The sequence below is a fragment of the Phymastichus coffea genome, unplaced genomic scaffold (assembly GCF_024137745.1).
Source record: "Phymastichus coffea isolate CEN01 unplaced genomic scaffold, Cenicafe_Pcof_1.1 PCOF00009, whole genome shotgun sequence".
NCBI classification, from domain to species: Eukaryota; Metazoa; Arthropoda; class Insecta; order Hymenoptera; family Eulophidae; genus Phymastichus; species Phymastichus coffea.
The window spans coordinates 6,858,821-6,880,537 of record NW_026706820.1 but is presented as its reverse complement, the minus strand read 5'-3'; the positions used below and the strand labels follow the sequence as shown (position 1 = coordinate 6,880,537).

Below are 21,717 nucleotides of genomic sequence, written 5' to 3'. Positions count from 1 at the left end.
CTTTTTAGGAATGGCAAAGACAAGTTGTCTGCATGATCATGACTATCAGTCCAATCAAGAGAGAAATTTTGGTGTAAAAATTCGATGAATTTTGACAACGTAAATCTGCTCAGGGCAATATAAATAGTAAACGTATATTCTTTGCAACTCGAAAATCTAGCTGGAAAATTTGTTATAAAGATTTGAAATTAAATTTATTTATAGCAAGAATTGTGTATAGCAAAAAAGGTACATTTTTTTCAAAACCGAAAATAAATAGTTAAAAATCAATTTTTTCATTGGCCCATAATAATTTGTTGAAATTGACGTTTTAACGAAGAGTTTAAGCTACCTTGTAACTTAATACCCTTGGCCAAAAAAATTACAGCTTCATACTTTAGGCGTCTTTGAATAAACTAATAAGAATAAATTGACAACGAATAAAAATATGATATCGTGTGACAAGTCATTTTTTTTAATCATAAGAGCTTCCCATTAAAAGCACCATATATTGAAAAAAGTCATTTTTTCAATAAATATTTGATATATTGAAAAAAGTCATTTTTTCAATAAATATTTGATATATTGAAAAATATCATTTTTGAGGGTTACTTGAGCTTTGCGTAATAACTAATGGACGAAAATAATCCAGCGGCGGCCTCAAATTGTAGCTTTTAATATTCTTTATATCTTTTACACAACACTTTTTCCGCTAAAATGCATACCCTGGCTTGTAGGAATAAAAAACCTGTTTTCGCCAACTTTGAGCCGTTATAACAAATGTTGCAGCTAGAGTCTCGAGTTATAAAGTATATACGTTTACTATTTACGTTATCATAAAGAGATCTCCGTTATCAAAATCCATCATCGAATTTTTGCACGAAACAGGCATTGTTCGTCTCTATTGATTGGACTATGTAGGGTACTAACAACGAATGGTATCCAACCCGAATTCACCGATTTTGATGATTTTATTACATATTGTAGATTTATTTTTTTACATATTGTAGAACATAAAAAAATAACAGACACGTATTTTTTTTATCGGCTAATTTTTACTTTTAAGGGATAAAAACCTCCCCTAAAGTTAAACCCCAAAAAGCGTTTTTTTAATATATCGGCTTAAAATTAATATTTTTTAGTGACACTAATTGAAAGTTATTTCTTACAAAAGAAGCAAGTATTTCATGGTGATTTGAAGAGTAAGGGTAACATCCCCTATTTTTTAGGGGTTGAAAATATTGTGTTTTGCGGATTTTCAAGTAATTGCAGACACGTTTTATTTAACAAAAGATATAGTTTAATATATCACTTTACTATACAAGGAGCCTCAGCAACTCATACTGCTCGTCCGACGGTCAAAAACAAAGGAAAGCCAAGGAGGGGCACAGCATACATCTGTTGGTTGCGCGTGTCGATCATACAAAGTATAAGGAGGGGATACATATATGTGTGTGTAAGTGTCGCGTGCTCGGAACGTCTTCGTAGCGCACAGACTACTCGATGATGTATAATATAATATGTACAGTTTCAACAGAAAACATATATTTTTTGGCATAATTTTATATTAAAAAAGTTTAAACCGACTAAAAAAAATTGGAAAAAATGTTTAAACATCCATAATAACAAAATTTAGTTGACGTCTTTCGCTGTTTTAATAAATATTACCCCTAAGGAGGGTACCACCCCTAACACAAAATAACTGTAAATATGTAATACAATACATAATATTTCGTAGAAAGTTTGTATATAAAGGTTTCCGAGATTGCTCTTTACAAATCTGATATCAGATTTTGAAAATTTAAAATGGCGGAATAATGTGGTGGACGAAAAGGTCGAAAAAAAACTTTAACTTTCATAAAAACTTGTTTACAAATGTGTGATCTTAGTAGCATGTACATGTGAAATAAAGAGCCTTAAACCCTAAGCCCCTAACCAACAAATAGATTAGATGCATGTGCTTTTTAACCAAACGACTCCAAACCCCTAACCTCCAGACAGCCCGAAGGCCTATACTTTACCATAGACACGAGTATAGACATATTACTGATATTTTATTCAATCATTTTGTATGTAACAAATAACGTCTCGTTTTATGTTTCAATCAAAGATTATAAAATTAACAACAAATAAGGGAACTAATAGCAATTTTTACATTGTAATATCGTTGATCAGTTAATTAGTAAGTCGTTTAATTGCAGATCACTTCAAAATCTGGTTGGAAAAAATATTTTATCCCTATGTAGGCCATCACTTAATATTATTACTTGATTCTTGGAGTGGTCATTGTGCCAAAGTTATAGAAGAAACGATGCCACAAAATAAAATTATTAACAAAAAAAATTCCAACTGGAACCACAGAAAAAATACAACCACTTGATGTCTATGGATTCCGTCTTTGGAAAAACTTTGTCCGAACATTTTCTGATAATGTAGTGTTAATGTATCATGATATGAATTTACATATGAGAAATAATTAAACTTCAATCATTGGTTCACAACCAATTGTCTTCACCGAGATATATAGATTTGTTTAAATATTCCTTGTATAAAAGTGGTTACATCAATGAAAAACCAGATAATTTTGATAATCCTATAGATTTCAGTTTTGGAAAGTCTTGTATAACACATTGTGAAATAGAAGGGTGCACAAACATTGCAATTGTACGATGTGGTTGATGCAAAAAAGGATTGTGCTTTAAACACTTTTATGAGGACTACCGTTATTGTAAAAACTTCGTAAAATAATATATTTTATGTTCAATACAAAAAATGCACTATGGCAAAAGATGAAAGATTGTAGATTATTATTATTGTACTTCAATATTATAAACATTAAAATACAATATAAGTTAAATTTACAATAAAGGAATTTCAATAACATTCTGATAACAATTTCTACGGAAAGTATGAAACTGCTTCACACACAGAAGTTTCTTGTTTACAAATTTAGGAATTTGAGATGATTTGGTTAAAAAGCACAGACATCTAGCCTATTTGTTGTTTAGAGGTTTAGGGTTTAAAGCTCTTTAGTTCACATGTACAAGCTACAAAGATCACACATTTGTAAACAAGTTTTTATGAAAGTTAAAATTTTTTTTCGACATTTTCGTCCACCACATTGGTTCCGCCATTTTCAATTTTCAAAATTTGATATCAGATTTGTAAAGAGCGATCTCGAAAACCCTTATATACAAACCTTCTACAAAATATTATGGATTGAAGTATACTTATAGTTATTTTGTGTTAGGGGTGGTATACCCCCTCTTAGGGGTAGTATCTATGAAAAAACCGAAAATCTTAATTTGATTATTATAGAGTTTTACAAATTTTTTCCAATTTTTTAGTCATTGAAAACTTTTTTATTATGTAAAATTTTTTTTCGATATTTAGGTCCGCCATATTGGTTCCGCCATTTTAAATTTTCAAAAGCTGATAACAGATTTGTAATCAGCGACCTCGGAAAACTCTATATACAAACTTTATACGAAATATTATGTATTGAATTACATATTTATAGTTATTTTGTGTTAGGGGTGGTTTACCCCCCTTAGGGGTAATATTTATTAAAACACCTAAAGACGTCAACTAAATTTTGTTATTATGGATGTTTAAATATTTTTTCCAATTTTTTTTAGTAGGTTTAAACTTTTTTAGTATAAAATTATGCCAAAAAATATATGTTTTCAACCCCTAAAAAACAGGATGCTACTCTTACTCTTCAAATCACCATGAAATACTTGCTCCTTTTGTAGGAAGTAACTTTCAATTTGTTTCACTGAAAAATATTAGTTTTAAGCAGATATATTAAAAAAAACGCTTTTTGGGGTTTAACTTTAGGGGAGGTTTTTATCCCTTAAAAGTGAAAATTAGCCGATAAAAAAAAATACGTGTCTCTTATTTTTTTATGTTCTACAATATGTATCAAAATCATCAAAATCGGTGAGTTCGGGTTAGGTACCTTTCCTTGTAAGATTAATGACTAAAGATACTTAGAAGGAAACCACCCCAACCCGACCTCACCGATTTAAATGATTTTGGGATATGTTGTAGTACTTGAAAAAAAATTAGATACGTGTTTTTTTTATCGACACATAAGGGCTTTTAAGGGGTGAAATCCAGCCTGAAAATCAACCCCTAAAATCAGTTTTTTTAATATTTCTCAGCATCAAATAAATATTTTTTAGTAAATTCAACGTTAAAAAATTTCTTATAAAAAGACGCTTTTAAGCACATAACATTTATACCGAAGGGTTGCAACCCCCTTTTTAATGGCGGTAAATACACTATTTTTTGTACTGTTTTACGACATGTAATATAGTAAATCAGCTTGAGTGATTTAAAAATCGCACTGATAATGAGAAAATACCAAAATTAAATTGACGTGTTTCCGGATTTAAAAAAAAAATGTTTAAGGGGTGTTTCACCCCCTAGAAACCACTCCCGTCAAACTATCAGCAGGTTAATCCACCTAACCCTGAGATAAACAAATTTAGTCGTTTGTTATTTCTTGAAATAATTTAATCCTATGCATGAGCGAGCTACCTCAACTAACCAACCTGCCTCTAACCCACCAAATCCCCATAAACCACCCTTACCAAACCACATGTAGGCTAATCCTGGAAAAAGCAACTTTCGTCGTTTGTTATTTCTTGAAATAGTTGAATTTTACACCATAAGCGAATTATCCCAGCTGAATCACATACCTCTTATCCACCTACCCCTAACCTATCTAACACCCACCCTTATAAACCACCCTTTCCGCACCACATGCGGGCTAACCTTATATAAATAGCGAAAAATAAATGTATTTCTTGAATAACATTCATGTTGCATAACAATTTGTCCCAAGTATTACAAATTTAATGTAATAATTATTATTTTCTATTCATTATAAATACAAAAAAGATAAAAATAATTAATAACGGCTTATAAATATAAGATTTGAGACTAAAATAAATTATAAATAATTATTAACTATTTTGTTTTTTCGAAATTAATAATAACAGTTATAGAATCAGTTTTTTTTAACCCATTAAGGCCCAGGCCAAACCTGGGAAAGATAGCGCCGAACTAACTATGCCAATCGTAGCTAAATCGTAAAAAAAAATACCCGTGTTTTTTCTTTTGCCATTTTCAATTGTTTATAAAAAATTATTTAAACAAATTATCAAAAAGTTATCATTTTCAAAAAACTGATAGCGGCAATCGATTCTACGGGAAAAAACATGAAAGAAATGTATATAACGTTTTTTTGTCAGACGTCAATTTATTAGTGCCAATCGTAGCTAAATCGAAAAAAAAATACCCCTGTTTTTTCTTTTGCCGTTTGCAATTGTTTATAAAAAATTATTTAAACAAATTATCAAAAAGTTATTATTTTCAAAAAACTGATAGCGGCAATCGATTCTACGGGAAAAAACATGAAAGAAATGTATATAACGTTTTTTTGTCAGACGTCAATTTGTTAGTGTAAAACGGCTATAAACAATTGCAAGTCTGTCAGGTACATGTGTATACGCCAAATCCCAAGCAAAATCTATTGCCGATAGCGCCAAACTAACTATGCCAATCGTAGCTAAATCGAAAAAAAAATACCCCTGTTTTTTCTTTTGCCGTTTGCAATTGTTTATAAGAAATTATTTAAACAAATTATCAAAAAGTTATTATTTTCAAAAAACTGATAGCGGCAATCGATTTTACGGGAAAAAACATGAAAGAAATGTATATAACGTTTTTTTGTCAGACGTCAATTTGTTTAAGAAAATAGGACAGAAAGCTTTGAATTTTCACAAATTGTACATTTGGAAATTTGACTAACATAGTAATTGTTGGGTTACGAAGTTGCAAAGAGTTTGTAAAATTTTTTTTCTATTGAAACCGTGTTAGAGATCACGTTTGAGTGGCGGGCTAACGTTTTATGTAATATTATGGATTCAGTTTTCATTACAAAAATTTTTAGTATATTTGGACATTTCTAGTACATTTATAAATTTGACTAACATAGGCTAATTTTTGGGTTACTGAGTTTGCAAAATGTTTTTCTATTGAAACCGTGTTAGAGATCACGTTTGAGTGGCGGGCTAACGGTTTCATGTAATCTTACAGATTCAGTTTTCATTACAAATATTTCTAGTATAAGTTGTCGTGTTGGGTAGTGATCTGATTTTTGTAGTCCCAATATAATTTTTTGTTTATAATTGATAAGTGAAGATGCCAAGGCGTAGAGTAAAAGATTTAGCAGAATTAGTTGAGGAGGATGATATCGATGATTGTCAACATGTAGATATAACTTTTATACCGGAAGATCATGAGAGCTCAGATGGAGATTCTGATTGCAATCTTGATGAAGATATTTCATCTCAAATAATTCCCACCGGCTCTTATGAACATGTGAAAAATACTTACACTAGTACGCAAAAATTATTAGAACATAATGATATCTATAAATGGCAAGAAGAGGCTCCAAGCCACTCTACAATTATGGATACTGATGATAACATCAGTATTCAATCGATTTCGTCTTTATTTTCTAAGAACTCTGTAGTTATTTGAAATATATTTTTCAGATTCAATGAAAAATTATATATAATTGAAGCTACAGCGGAAAATAATTTTGAACTTAGTATGATCGACCTGGAAAAATTTATGGTAATCTTAATGATTACTATAATAAATTCTAGGAAGAATCTTCGTGACTATTGGTCAAGTAAATTAATTTTACAGTGTCCAGTCATATCTAATCTCATGACAAGGAATAGATTTGTTGAAATCAAGAGTAATATTAAATTTTATAAAAAGAAGGATGAGAATAAAAACGACAAAGTTTGGAAAGTAAGAACACTGTATGATTATTTTCGTCAAAATTGTATGCAATTTGGCTTTTTTGACTATAATCTATCAATAGACGAGATAATGGTCAAATATTATGGCAGATTCGGAATAAAACAATGTATACGAAATAAACCAATCCGATTCGGGTTCAAGGTGTGGGCACTTTGCTCCTCAGATAGATATATATATGAACTTGATATTTATACGGGAAAAGCTGGAATTGATGAAAGAAATCCTTTAGTTGCCGTCGGTTTGGGATCTAGAGTCGTCATGAAGTTACTTTCACCTCTATTAGAAGTAACTGACAAAGATGATCTTCGTAAATATCATATATATTTTGATAATTTTTTCACAAGTCCAGATCTGATGGTTCATTTAGATAAACTAGGATTATCAGCAACTGGGACTGTTAGACAAAACCGAGTCAAAGAAAAAGTTGAGATGCCAAAAAAAGCAGAAAGGGGTACAACTATGGCTTTGCACGATAGTAATTCAAATTTGAATTATATCACTGTTATGGACTCAAAACCTGTATCAGTTCTTTCAACGAAATATGGTGATGAGCCAAAAGTTGAAGTACAGAGATGGCACGAGTCATCTAAGAAGTCAATGCTCTTCCCTCAAGCGTTTTCAATGTATAATCGATACATGAGTGGAGTTGATCTGCATGATCAACATTGCAATGCATTGACGCCTACAATTAAAAGTAAGAAATGGATGTGGTGTCTCTTTGTGAGACTTATTCAGGCAGCATTGACAAATTCTACCGTCATCTATAATAAGCTTCATCCAGAATTACCAAAGGGAACGAAAGACCTTGTGCAAGAAGTTTGCCAATATTATCTCGATAAGTTTTCAAGGGACCGCCCTGTCAGACAAAAAAGACATAGTGATAGTTCATCGAACGAACACAAAATAAAAATAGGTAAGTACCTACATTGTGAGGTTTCATCGTGTAAAAAAAGAACTCAGCTGTACTGTGAACAATGTTCTAAAGTTGTATGCAATGATCACAAAAATGACCACATGGATGAAGCTTCATAGAAATTTGAATGTATTATAGAAAATCGCTATTTTACAGTTATTTGTTTTTGGAACAAATTGACATTTGACAAAAAAACGTTATATACATTTCTTTCATGTTTCTTCCCGTAGAATCGATTACCGCTATCAGTTTTTTAAAAATAATACCTTTTTGATAATTTGTTTAAATAATTTCTTATAAACAATTGCAAACGGCAAAAGAAAAAACAGGGGTATTTTTTTTCGATTTAGCTACGATTGGCATAGTTAGTTTGGCGCTATCGGCAATAGATTTTGCTTGGGATTTGGCGTATACACATGTACCTGACAAACTTGCAATTGTTTATAGCCGTTTTACACTAACAAATTGACGTCTGACAAAAAAACGTTATATACATTTCTTTCATGTTTTTTCCCGTAGAATCAATTGCCGCTATCAGTTTTTTGAAAATAATAACTTTTTGATAATTTGTTTAAATAATTTTTTATAAACAATTGAAAATGGCACAAGAAAAAACACGGGTATTTTTTTTTTCGATTTAGCTACGATTGGCATAGTTAGTTTGGCGCTATCTTTCCCAGGTTTGGCATGGGCCTTAGTGGGTTAATATTATTTGCATTGTATTACATTATAGCTGTGTATAAAAGAGTAATAGTAATAGTTATTATTTGTTAAACGTAAAGTTAATTCGTAATAAAGAAAATAACAAGTAACAACAGTTAAAAATTATTAATTTTAAAAGTGGAAGTTTAATATAGTTATTATTTCTTTTTTAATCATTTACAATTTGTCAATGAGAAAAGAAATTATAACAAATAATTGATCATATTAATAGTTATAAATAGTTATTATAGTCTCAATTCCTATACTTATAAACTCTTTACTTTTTTCAATTTTCACTTGTGGTTTAGTTTACTTGTTGTTGGTACTTTACTTTGCTGTACACTTTATCTTATTTACAATTTTGTCTTATCAATGGCTCGAAGAAGATAAGTTATATCAAATCTACGCCCCTTACGATAATAAGAAATCCGATACATATTTCATTATTCATAGTAGATGAAGAAAAGTCAAGTATTTTTATAGTGCTATATTTTAAATAAACTTATTTCTATATTTACATACAAATTTCCCGAACACGAAAATATAGTACATAACAAGAAGAACAGTTTTTGTCTACTACGTAAGTATTTATGTCACTTATCATATATAATTTTATTCAAATATTTTGATTTGTAAACATGTGAAATATAACTGTTAAAAACGTATGATCGAATTCTATCTGTAGACTAGGTTTTCTTTTGGAAAATTATTCAACTGCAACAAAGAATATTTATATCTTGATTTTGTTTTAGATTAAAACATGAAGATCAATCCTTTGAACGTAGTCAATTTATTATTAGCATATTTTCAAAGCTTACAAATACCAGATAGCAAGATTAGTTTCAAAGAAACTAAATTGTCAGAAAAGTTGAAAGAAATATTAATAGATGCAGTGTATAAGTTTAATGATATTGATATGATTGTTGGAGAGACGTTAGACTTTTATGAAGATTATAAAGATACTGATGATAAAATAATCGAAGATGAAGCTCAACATCACTTTCCTGATCCTGATTTTGCACCAACAAATCAGTGCACAAATAATGATGAAGAAATCACATTTGATTATAAACAAAGAGCCGTAGAATTTAGGAGGAGCGGAAAAAACAAAAACTTAAAACTAGATACTGTACAACATAGATTCAAAAAAGTTTCATCTATAAGTTAACTTAAACGTTGGGCGAAAACAATTAATAAAAATGAAACTTTCCGAGAAAAAATTGCGCAAATTTGCCAATACACATTTGATAATTTAAAAGCCGCTATTGCAGCTGGTACGATGCATGATCGAGATATACGGAAATGGGCTGTAACGAGTCCATCTGCTCGGCTTCTGCAACGGCGGCGCGGCATGAGAAATCGCGAACTGGTCGGATACACGCAGTCACCTTACTCGCAACTCACGCGGGTCCTGCTCCTGTTGATGGGCGCTACAACACCATAAACGCTGCGCCTTTTTCTCCTTCTGATTTTTGCTTGCTACATGTAGTCCCCGTTGTCGTGGGTAAAGGGTCGCCCGGAGTCAGCGACTTGGCGGCTGTTTGTCGCACGTGTTATTTATGTTGCTTGCGGAGAAGAGAACGACGCGAGGCAATCGAATGGGTGAAATTCACAGCATGCAGTTCAATTTGACAAAATAGAAAGAAGCATTTATGGTATTTCGCGGCTCACATGGGGTTTTCTAGGCCCCGCCACATTTATTTTAGATAAATCAAAGTAAATGATAATAACTGAGCTCATGCTCATACAAAAGAAATAAGCGGAGTCGGCTTTTATGCTTGCCGCTCGACCTAATACAATGCGCAGTTTTCATCTGCTCTCTTTGTGTCGCGACTTCCTCGCATCTTACTAAAGTACAGTATTACTCACGCAGCTTCGCTTTTACCGCTGTGTCCCGCTGGCGAAGATGTTCTCGCGGTCGGTCAATTTCCACTCTTTCGGAATTGCTCGAACGCTCGCCGGACGAAAATCGGGTCTCTCAGTTCATGTTCGCTCGTCCGTGGTCAGGCCCCAACCATCCGCACGAGATCAGAAGTTAGCGCCGACGACCGACACTTCCCTCACTCGCGGCTCTAGCCGAAAACGTATACGCACTTACAGTGCGTATGCCCTTTCGGCGCTCTCTCACCTCGCGCTCGCGACTACTTGCACCTGTGTGCGTGTCCTCACGACTCTCTTTCTCTCGAATGTTGGCTCTGCGAGCCTATGTATGTGAGCGGTCGAGATACCGCGTCACAGGGCATTGCAAGCTCAAAAAATTGTTGGCCATGAAGATATAAAATTTAAGGCTTCTCAAAATTGGTTACTAAAATTTAAAAAAGCTCATAGAATAGTATCTAGAAAAATAAATAAATTTATCACCAAAAAAACATTAGAAAGTAAAGAAGAACTACAAACTAATGCTGATGCTTTTGTAGCTGATGTTAAATCATGTATACCATGAATCGGCATTACAAACTTTTATAATTCAGATCAGAGTAGTTTCCAATTAGAAATGCACTCAGGAAGAACATTAGCAGTTGAAGGAAAAAAGCAGGTGCAATGTCTGGTACAGTCGGTTTCATCGACAACGCACAGTTATACAATTCAGCCAACTATATCAGCAACCGGGAAACTTTTATCACCACTTTTTATAGTATTAAAAGAAAAAAGTGGTCAATTCGGTCCCATAGTGGAATCTTCATTATTTAGACCAGAAAATGTACATGTGGAAGTATCTAAATCTGGAAAATTAACAACAAATTAGTATATTTTTGTTTATTATAATGCAATGACATAAAAAAATGTTGACATTTTTTTATTTTAGATCAAATATATATTTGCTTGAACGAAGTTTTTTACACAAATGTTGGACCTCAATCTGTACTTTTACTCGACTCTTGGAGTGGACATTGCGATAAAGCTGTAAGGGAAACGATGCCGACAAACAAAATTGTTAATATAAAAAAAATTCCCACAGGAACGACAGGGAACATCCAACCACTCGATGTTTATGGATTTCGTATCTAGAAAAACTTTGTTCGATGTTTATCAGATCAAGTAATTTTGATAGACTATGTAATGAATCTACATTTAAGAAATAATATCATAAAAATGCAGTCTCTTGTCCATAACCAGTTTTCTTCACCAAGATATACAAATATTTTTGAATACGCTTGGTATAAAAGCGGCTACATTGCTGAAAAACCAGCTAAAACAGATAACCCTGTTGATTTTAGTTTTGGAGATTCTTGCAATATACATTGCGAAGTAGAGCATGTAAAAATGTTGCTATAATACGGTGTTGTTGGTGTAAAAGATTAATGATCTTTTACATAATTTTTCAAACACTTTTTCGATGATTATCATTTCTGTAAGGAATTCGTTGAATGATACATTTTAATTCACCAATAAATAAAAAAAAGAAAAAGATGAAAATTATTATGAAAAATCAAAATATATGTAGTATCGCGTACGATGGCTCTTACGTAAATATATTTATGTATCTACATACGAATATAAATATATATGTTGTAACGGGGGTGGTTATCTAAAAATGGAAAATTTATCTGAGAAGAAACTCCCACGATGCAGAGCTAACCGCCACTCCGTTAAACACGTATGATAGTACGTGTATTCGTCTTTACGTCAGATGATTATGCTAATTGTCTTCTATCGAACAGAGTTGAACTCACCTTAAGTCACGTGCCTTGTGACGCTCGATGAATCTTAGGTGTGGGCGACTTTACGCCTAATCCGCTTAATCCCCTAGATGTAATCGGATTAAAATCTAAGCCTTTTATAATTATTTAAGCTAATGGGAAAATTTAATGACGTAATTGGCGAATAAATTTGACTGACTTTAATTAATAAAAAATAACTACAGTCTTTGTTGGGCCGAAAGTCTAATGCACGCGAATAGGATTTTACAATGAATAATATTCGGTGAGAGAGAGAGAGAGAGAGAAGATTCGAATTTTAACCACAAACTAACGCTCGGCGCGAATACAAAAAAAATATCGCTATTACGATTGACAAAATACTAAATGTATTTTGTCACGCGATAATAAAGGGAGGTGCACCTACCCTGCGGTGCAATTACGGTGATCAGCCGTAATTGTTGATGATGATGAATCAACTGCCGCTGCCCTCCTAATTATCAGCTGCGCTGCCTCGATCTGTCTCAATATAACTTTGATACTGCTTCTGTACTGCTGCTATTAACTGTCGCGGAAATACCGTTGCACTCACGCACGTAATTGTCAAAACACAAATCGGCGGTAAACTCGCGTGATCAGCTGAGGCTTAACTGCTTATTCAAAAGATCGCGCGCCCCCTCTCTATCTCTTAATCGTTCGAACTAACGCACGAGAAGCAGAGTCGTGAACGGATCGATTAATTGAATCGACTACCGTTGCAATGTATAGATCTATAAATGATAATTAGACCTCGTGTTATTCTCGTGTTAATTTTTAAGAGATATATCGCGCCATTTTGGTACTATTGAAATAAAATGTATTAAACATATTTTTATTTGTCATAAATTATGTTTGAGCTACAGATATATTTTATCACAAAAAAATGGGATACCCCACATACGGTGTAGAAATCAATTATTTTAAGAAAAAGCAACTATAAACTCAATTCTCCCAAAGTTAGGTTTATTAGCCTACATTTGGTTGGGTAAGGATGGTTTATGGGGGTTTGGTGGGTTAGAGGCAAGTTGGTTAGTTGAGGTAGCTCGGTCAGGCGTAGGATTAAATTATTTCAGGAAATAACAAACGACTTAACTCGTGTTTCCCAGGGTTAGGAGGTTTAGCCTGCTTGTGTTTCAGTAAGGGTGTTTTATAAGGGTGGGGGTTAGATAGGTTAGGGCTAGGTGGATAAGAGGTATGTTATACAGCTGGGATAATTCGCTTATGGTGTAAAATTCAATTATTTCAAGAAATAACAAACGACTAAAGTTGCTTTTTACAGGATTAGGTAGGTTAGCCTGCATGTGGTTCGATAAGGGTGGTTTATGGGGATTTGGTGGGTTAGAGGCAGGTTGGTTAGTTGAGGTAGCTCGCTCATGCATAGGATTAAATTATTTCAAGAAATAACAAACGACTAAATTTGTTTATCCCAGGGTTAGGTGGATTAACCTGCTGATAGTTTGACGGGGGTGGTTTCTAGGGGGTGAAACACCCCTTAAACATTTTTTTTTAAATCCGGAAACACATCAATTTAATTTTGGTATTTTCTCATTATTAGTGCGATTTTTAAATCACTCGAGCTGATTTACTATATTTCAAGTCGTAAAACAGTACGAAAAATAGTACATTTACCCCTATTAAAAAGGGGGTTGCAACTCTTCGGGATAAATGTTATGTCCTTAAAAGTGCCTTTTTATGAGAAATTTTTTAATGTTGAGTTTACTGAAAAATATTCATTTTATGCTGAGAAATATTAAAAAAACTGATTTTAGGGGTTGATTTTCAGGGTGGATTTCACCCCTTAAAAGCCCTTATGGGCCGATAAAAAAACACGTATCTAATTTTTTTTCAAGTACTACAACATATCCTAAAATCATTCAAATCGGTGAGGTCGGGTTGGGGTGGTTCCCTTGTTAGTGTACCTTTATAGCGTTCCCCATAAACGTAGTTCTTGAAGTAACAATAACAATAACAACAATAATGAATTTAATAAGTATTGATAATATAAATAAGATTTCAATTACCAAATCTACCATGATGAAGTCATCATTAGTACTAATTACTGAGCAACTGCTTCTTCTTGATTCATTATGAGAATTATATTTAACTGTAGTAACGTCATGACATTGTTCATTGCTATTATTGGTATCGATAACACTTTGTGATGTAACAGTCGTCACTGCAATTTGATCGGGATCAAATGTGGCAGAAGGAAGTGTTACTGTGGATGGCAAAATTTGGTGCACTCCTAAAAGAGAACTAAATGGAACATCTAAATGAAAACCATCTTCATTCATAGAAATTTGTTTATTGACAACAAAAGCTCCCACTTTAACTATATCACTGAAAAATGTTGAATTTCCGCCACTGAAAAAACATTCCGTTAATTAAAATTTTAAATAAAATAATTTAGAAATTTATAAAACTTATTTATCATTCATTATTACTTCTTTTGATATCTAGTATGTTTTGGACTCAAATCTGAATGAAAATGGTCACTTTTCAGCATTATGGAATCGCGGCTATTTTGAGTTGGTGAAATAGTCATCTTTGTTCGATAAGATACTGATAAGTGAATCATACCAATTGGTGTACAAAGATATCCAACTCTTACATGTTTGTAATTTTCACCTGTTAAAATATGCACAAAAATTATTCTCATAAGAAATATTAAAATTAAATTACCTGACGAAATTTAACTTAACGACATAATTATTTTTATTTAAACCAATAAGGAGTTATAAATAATCAGCAAGACTATATAACGGGGATTTAGCTCATCGATTAAGCGTTTGTCACGTTTAACCTGTTAACCGAGCGGGACGTATAAATACGTCCAAAGTAAACAACAATAAGTACGGGTAGGACATATGAATACGTCCTCGATATTTGTATTGCGCCCTGGAATGGGCGGGAAGTATATTTTAATACTACTATGGTAATACGTCATTCATACACGTCTTAGTGGAAAAGGACGCGCCCGTTATATGTTGCGTAATTAGAAAGGGATTTCTCCGGTTAACAGGTTAAATTATGAAGTTTTTGACAAACAATACTACTAACTAGATATAGTACAAAGTTTCAGCTCGATTCATTAAGTCGTTTTTTTGTGAGCGTTGGTTGAACAAAAAGTTATTGGTTTATTTGAAAAACGGAAAAAACAGAGTTTCGAGCGGTGATAAAACATTTTCATTTGAAAGGCCTTACACCAAAAGAAATCATAGTTGAGTTGAACGCCGTTCATGGCAAATCTAACCCTGTGTTTAAGACAAAGAAGGAAAAGACAGTAAAGTCAGCTGGCAAGATTATGGCCACGGTTTTCTGGGATGCGTATGGAATCATCTACATCGACTACTTGAAAAAGGGTCAGATGATCACTGGACAATATTGTGCGTCATTATTAGGTTATCTGAAAGAAAAAATCAGAGAAAAACGTCCTCACTTGAACAAAAAAAATGCCTCTTTCTTCAAGACAATACTCGAGTTTACATATGTGCAGTTTCGATGGCAAAAATTAACGATTTAAAGTTCGAATTAATTGACCATCCACCATATTCGCCTGATTTGACTCCCAGTGACTTTTTCTTATTTCCTAACCTCAAAAAATGGCTTGCCGGACAACGATTCACGTCGAATGAAAAAGTCATCGCCGAAACAAATGCCTATTTTGAGGGTTTTCAGAAATCATATTTTACTGATGGCTTAAAAAAACTGGAAGGCCGTTTAATAAAATGTATCGACCTTCAAGGAGATTATGTTGAAAAATAAAAAAAAATTACATACGCAAAGCTTTTTTTTCCTTCTTTTTGTAAAGACTTATTGACCCCCCCCCCCCCTCTTATACAGGGTGAACCATTTTAATCGAGGTGGGTAATTATTTCGCTCCAGAAGCATGATAGCGAAAAATACTTCGGATAAAAGTTTTAGGGTTTGGAGGGGGACAGCCGATGGTGACCTCCAACTTGATCTTGAACTAAAGTTTCAAGATTATTTGAAGGTCAATTTTGTTTTTTTAAATGGAAACCCCTATTTTTTATCTCGGATTCGGATAGAGTGGGAAATTTTACATTCAAATCATGTAATATGTTGTAACGGGGTAAAACCGTTTAATTATTATATTCGCGCGATTACATTAAAAAGACACGCGAAATTGTCAATGCTCACTACTTATCCGGGAGAGCACGAGAAAGTATGCGTCAGTCAACCAGTAATCTTTAATAACCTATACTAAATTGAGTGGAAGCTATGTGAGATGAGAGAATCAATGAAAACACTTGTTAGTAATGTAAATTGGATCTTTTATTATCCCTCAAAATTCACAAAAGGTCGGCCCGCGCGTTTGTTTACATGCACGCTCGCTCGTCGACAACACGCTTTGTCGGTACGCTCGCTGCTCTTTGTTATTAGAGCCGTTACATGCACGCATCGAATGTTAGAATCAAATTATTATTCGTATATTCGCGATCGCGAAATTAAGCTGGCCAGCTTACCTTATAATTGCAGGCGATCGGAGAACAACACGAATACCTCGCACAGAGCGGAACTGTTTTTATTGTTTCTTACGCGGCTCGCGAATGCGCGCACGGAGTGGTTTCGCCCTCGATGGCGAAACCTCACACACACGTACACTGCTTGGCCTTAAGCTGGTGTCCGGATGGCTCCTTGGAGGCAGCTGTCACGGCTATCTGGCACTCTCAATTATCAGCTGATCTGGCGTATCGTTGATAAGAGCACGCGAATTGGCGATTGCGATAGCGAAAGAGGACGGACACTAGGTTGGTCTAGGCTTCACTGGTTCAAATTCGGTCGCGCGCGTTCCGTCTGCTCGCGTGCCGAATTCCTTCGTTACCTATTCTGTCCCCCCAGCAGGTGCTGCCCTCACAGGCAGCAATTAAGCTAAATAGTCAGCGCTAATTTGACGTTTACCGTCACAATGTGTAGGGTCCAAATGTCCCCCACCTTACCCCCAAAGTCATTTCGAGGTCAATCTTACTTTTTAAATGGGACCCCTTATTTTTCGTCGCAGGTTTTAATTCTACGTGAAATTGTACGTTTAGATGACGGGGATATTTATGGGATCCGAGTGACGTCCCATCCCACTCCCAAAGTCATTAGTTTAAACCTGCATTGAAAAATCAGAATTCCAACTGTGAAGATTGTTACAAAGGCTAGAATTCCCAGCTCTGTAGGTAGAACTGTCCATGAGCCCTGGTTATGATTCTCGCTCTCCTTATCTCGGAGAATCTCGCCAGTCATAATCCTGCACCAACGCTTCAACCATTTGCATTTTTTATATATCAACCATAAACGGTTACCCATAGCCACTCAAAATTTTGGCCAAAACTTTATTAAAAACATATTATAGTAAAGTCCAAAACCATTAGTTGATCTTTACTATAAACGTATTCTTAGATGTTCTAAGATAGAAAATAGAAAATTTGAAAAGTTTTTGTTTTACTTTTATTCAGTTAGCTTTTACTAATATAAAAGCTTTGCTTGCTTCTTGTCATAATTTCGATTTCTTTTGGTTGGTCTTTCCCGGATAATAGCGGATGCGAGAACTAACTAAAGTTGTCAATCTACCTAGCCACCTTGTCGATCAGATGAGAGAGCTGTACTGAACTGCATGGATGTCTTCATACGTTTATAAAAAGATTGATGGAACATCTCAATAAAAGCTTCTACAACTGTGCTGAATTTGTCTAGTTTTTGGGTCTCAATCGACTCCAAATTCTAATTGATTTGAAAACAATCTCTGAAGTCTACTTGCATGAAAGTTTTACTTTTATTGAAAGATGTATATGAGGAATGAGAGCAAAAAAGAAAAAAAAATAGAATATTTCTCTATATTTTTGCTTTCTTTGCTTCCGCGCAAATCCCAGGTGGAGAATCAAACAATTGGAGAGTAGTGGGTACAGTGTTGTGTTTCAGAGTAGTGACGGGAAGAAACCTAGTGTGCGTTCGTTGACAGCTCGATTGCCTGATAAAGCGGACTGAAGCACTAGCATACTATCTTGCAGAGACTCAGTTCAATGCCCAGCTACACGACGACGTATGGAGCTTTTGGTACTGGATGATGGCTGATAATCGTGCGCGGGATCAATTATTTGCCATCATTGACGAACTTGAACTGCTCGTCCATGAGTTGCCACCTGATTTTCATGGTACACTCTTTTAAGTAGCTGTCGCCATGTTTCGAGCCTTGGGTTTTGGCAGAAACCATGACCTCCCTGCAATCATCAACATACGCATTTAGAATCCTTCACCATCGGATGTTCTCACCTAGCAGCATCAATCTAATGGTTCAAATTTTCAAGTTTTCAGTCGAAATTCCTTTACTTTTGTGGTCGATTCACCGTTTATTCGAGACTGGATACTCCGTTGTTTTGATAGGTTAAAGGATCATACAGCTCAATCGATCTTTGGCTGCGATAGAAATGCATGCGTCTATGTTCGTCCTATCTAGCCCAAACAGGTTTTCGACCTTCTTACAAAGGCGAGAATTACCAGTGCTGACCTAGGCGATGCTTAGCCTGTCGTCAGAAATCTCTATGTACGAGGGTCGTTTGAAAAGTCCGTGCAAAAATAAAAACTGCTTGATTTTTGTTAATAAATCTTTTTTATTTTTCAACATAGCCTCCTTTTAGGCTTATACACTTCATCCAACGCTGCTCTAGTTTGATAATCCCTTCCAAATAATAGGATTTGTCCAAGTCTGTAAAATTGGCATTCGTTTCTGCAATCACCTCCTCGTTTGAATAAAATCTTTTCCCCGCCAGCCATTTTTTCATATTAGGGAACAAATAGTAGTCCGACGGAGCCAAGTCTGGAGAATAGGGGGGATGCGAAACGAGTTGGAACCCTATCTCCATCAGTTTTGCGGCCACAACTGCTGAGGCGTGAGCTGGCGCATTGTCGTGGTGGAAGAGAACTTTTTTGTGGGCCAATCGTGGGCGTTTCTCTAGCAACTCAGTTTTCAAACGATCCAATAACGATGAATAATATTCGCTTGTAATGGTTTTACCCTTTTCCAGATAGTCGATGAAGATTATTCCTTGCGTATCCCAAAAGACAGTCGCCATAACCTTCCCGGCCGAAGGAATTGTCTTCGCCTTTTTCGGAGCAGATTTTCTCTTGGTAACCCATTGTTTAGACTGTTCTTTGGTCTCAGGAGTGTAGTGATGTATCCATGTTCCATGTACAGTGATGAAACGACGATTAAAGTCTTGCGGATTTTGCTGGAACAGCAAAGAAACCATTCTTACAACACTTCACACGATCTCGTTTTTGGTCAATCGTGAGCAATCGCGGCACCCATCTAGCGAATAGCTTTTTCATGTCCAAATGTTGGTACAAAATATTATGTACCCGTTCGCTCGAGATGACTACAGTACTAGCAATCTCACGCACCTTCACTCTTCTGTCAGCCATCACCATATCATGGATTTTATCAATGATTTCTGAAGTGGTAACCTCAACAGGGCGTCCACAACGTTCAGCGTCTTTTGTGCTCATATGGCCACTCTGAAAATTTTGAAACCACTTATAAACCATTCTCATCGAAGGTGCACAATCACCATAATGTTTATCAAGCTTCTGTTTAATCTCCTGAGGCGTTTTGCCTTTGAAAAAGTAATGTTTAATCAATACACGAAATTCTTTTTCGTCCATTTTTTTACAACCACTCGATTTCTTTGATTGAAACGAATGTAAAACGCAAAGTAATTGGCCAGTCTGGCTGAAACTTGGTGTATGCTCTTCCAAGATATGCCACTAACTGAAAATAACCTTGATACGCACTAGTAACGCCATCTCTCTGACTTTGCACGGACTTTTCAAACGACCCTCGTATGAGTGACTCAAAAATACTATAAAATGGGGCCGTTTTTTCTGCAATTCGACGTCGAATCAGCCCAATAATTCGGCATAGTACAGCCCTGTGACCGTTTTGCCCCTCTCCAGGTAGTCATTGTAGATCATACCTTGTGAATCACAGGAAACGATGGCCATCACCTTTCCGGCCGATGGGGCAGTCTTCGCCTTCTTGGGAGCACTTTCACCGGGTAAAGTCCACTATTTTGACTGTTTCTTGGTCTCTGGTGTATACCAGTGGATCCATGTTTCGTCGACTGTCACGAAACAACGCAGAAACTCCTTCGGATTGCGCTTAAACAGCGTCAGACATTGCTCTGAAGTTGTCTCACGGTTGCGCTTGTTGTTCGGAGTGAGCAAACGCGGCACCCATCGCGCCGACAGCTTTCTCATGCCCAAAATTTCATGCAGGACATGACCCACGCGGTCTTTTGAGATGCCTACGATCTTAGCTATCTCGCGCACCTTCAATCGTCGATCTGCCAATACGAGATCGTGAATTTTTGTCACGTTATCTTCCGTGGTAGCCGTTTTCGGAGCACGTTGACATGGCTCTTCAAAAATCGACGTGCGACCACGTTGAAACTCGTCAAAACCAATTTTTGACGGTCGCCATCGAAGGAGAAGAGTCGCCGTACACAGCATCCAAGCGCTTTTTGATTTCGCTGCGCGATTTCCCTTCCAAAAACAAGAATCGAATCACCGACCGATACTGCTCTTTTTCCATTTTTCAAAAATCAACGGACACACTTGCTTTCACACGCTCTCAAAAATAAACTACAACTCCGATCCGGCTGAAATCTTGACAGTAACCATCGAGAAGGTTGTACTACGTGATAGAATATTTCTTTTGCGAGAATGGCGCCATCGGGCGGTGAGGCTAAGTACTTATCGGACCACCCTCGTATATGAAATGATTACTCGTTAATATATTTAGCGAGTACACTTGCTATGAATTTACAAAAAAAATTTTTTCGTAATGGCAGCCATATTGAATCTGCTATCTTGTAAAATTACAATTTATTACGAAATTTGGATTCAGCACCCTCTAAAACATATAAAATGATAACTCGCTTGCTATGAAGTGGCGAAAAAAAATTGTTTGTAATAGCGGCCATATTGGATCCGCTATTTTCAAAATGTGTAGTATTAACATTTACACATCTTTCCCATCTATTCTACATTCCAAGTATGTAATTATGGCTAGCTTCCAAACCTTATTTTTTTGAATAAAATAATACATAAATTGTTTAAATCAAACATACGGTGCTTTGAGTTCAGCCATTTTCAAGCGACTTTATTGAATTTCGAGGGGAAAATTCTCCAAATCTGATCTCAGATTCGAAGAGAGAAGGTCTTTTTTCTTAAGAAAATGTTTTTCCCTAATAATATTTAGGTTGTCTTATGATTTTAAAGACGAAAACCCAACCGTCTGTCAAATATCCGCTTGGGCGTTCATGGATTAAGTAAAATGACGAATGCATGAATCTCATTAAAAATGTGCAAATAAATGATTGTAGCAATTTATAACAATTTAAAAATTTTTTTCTTAAATACATGTCGTCGAAATCCTTACAAAATCTTGTATAATTATTATAATTATGTATTATCAGTAAGCTCAATTAGTTCGCAAATCGGCTGACTATGTAACAAGAATAGAATTGTCGTACCTGTAATTATTGACGATCCAGCGCAATAAAATACTATTATTCTTAGCATAAAAAGATCATT

General features: G+C 34.9%; 1 protein-coding gene across 1 annotated transcript in view; it reads right to left on the bottom strand.

Annotated features, from left to right (window-relative positions):
• Positions 1–21,717, bottom strand: part of LOC131671002 (autophagy-related protein 13) — a 167,063-nt gene that overhangs the window by 103,634 nt on the left and 41,712 nt on the right. Inside the window, exons 3-4 of the mRNA XM_058947106.1 lie at positions 14,562–14,745; positions 14,139–14,481 (exon numbers count right to left, since the gene is read on the bottom strand). Of these exons, the coding sequence (XP_058803089.1) occupies positions 14,139–14,481; positions 14,562–14,745 (527 nt within the window). The remainder of the gene's footprint in view (positions 1–14,138; positions 14,482–14,561; positions 14,746–21,717) is intronic.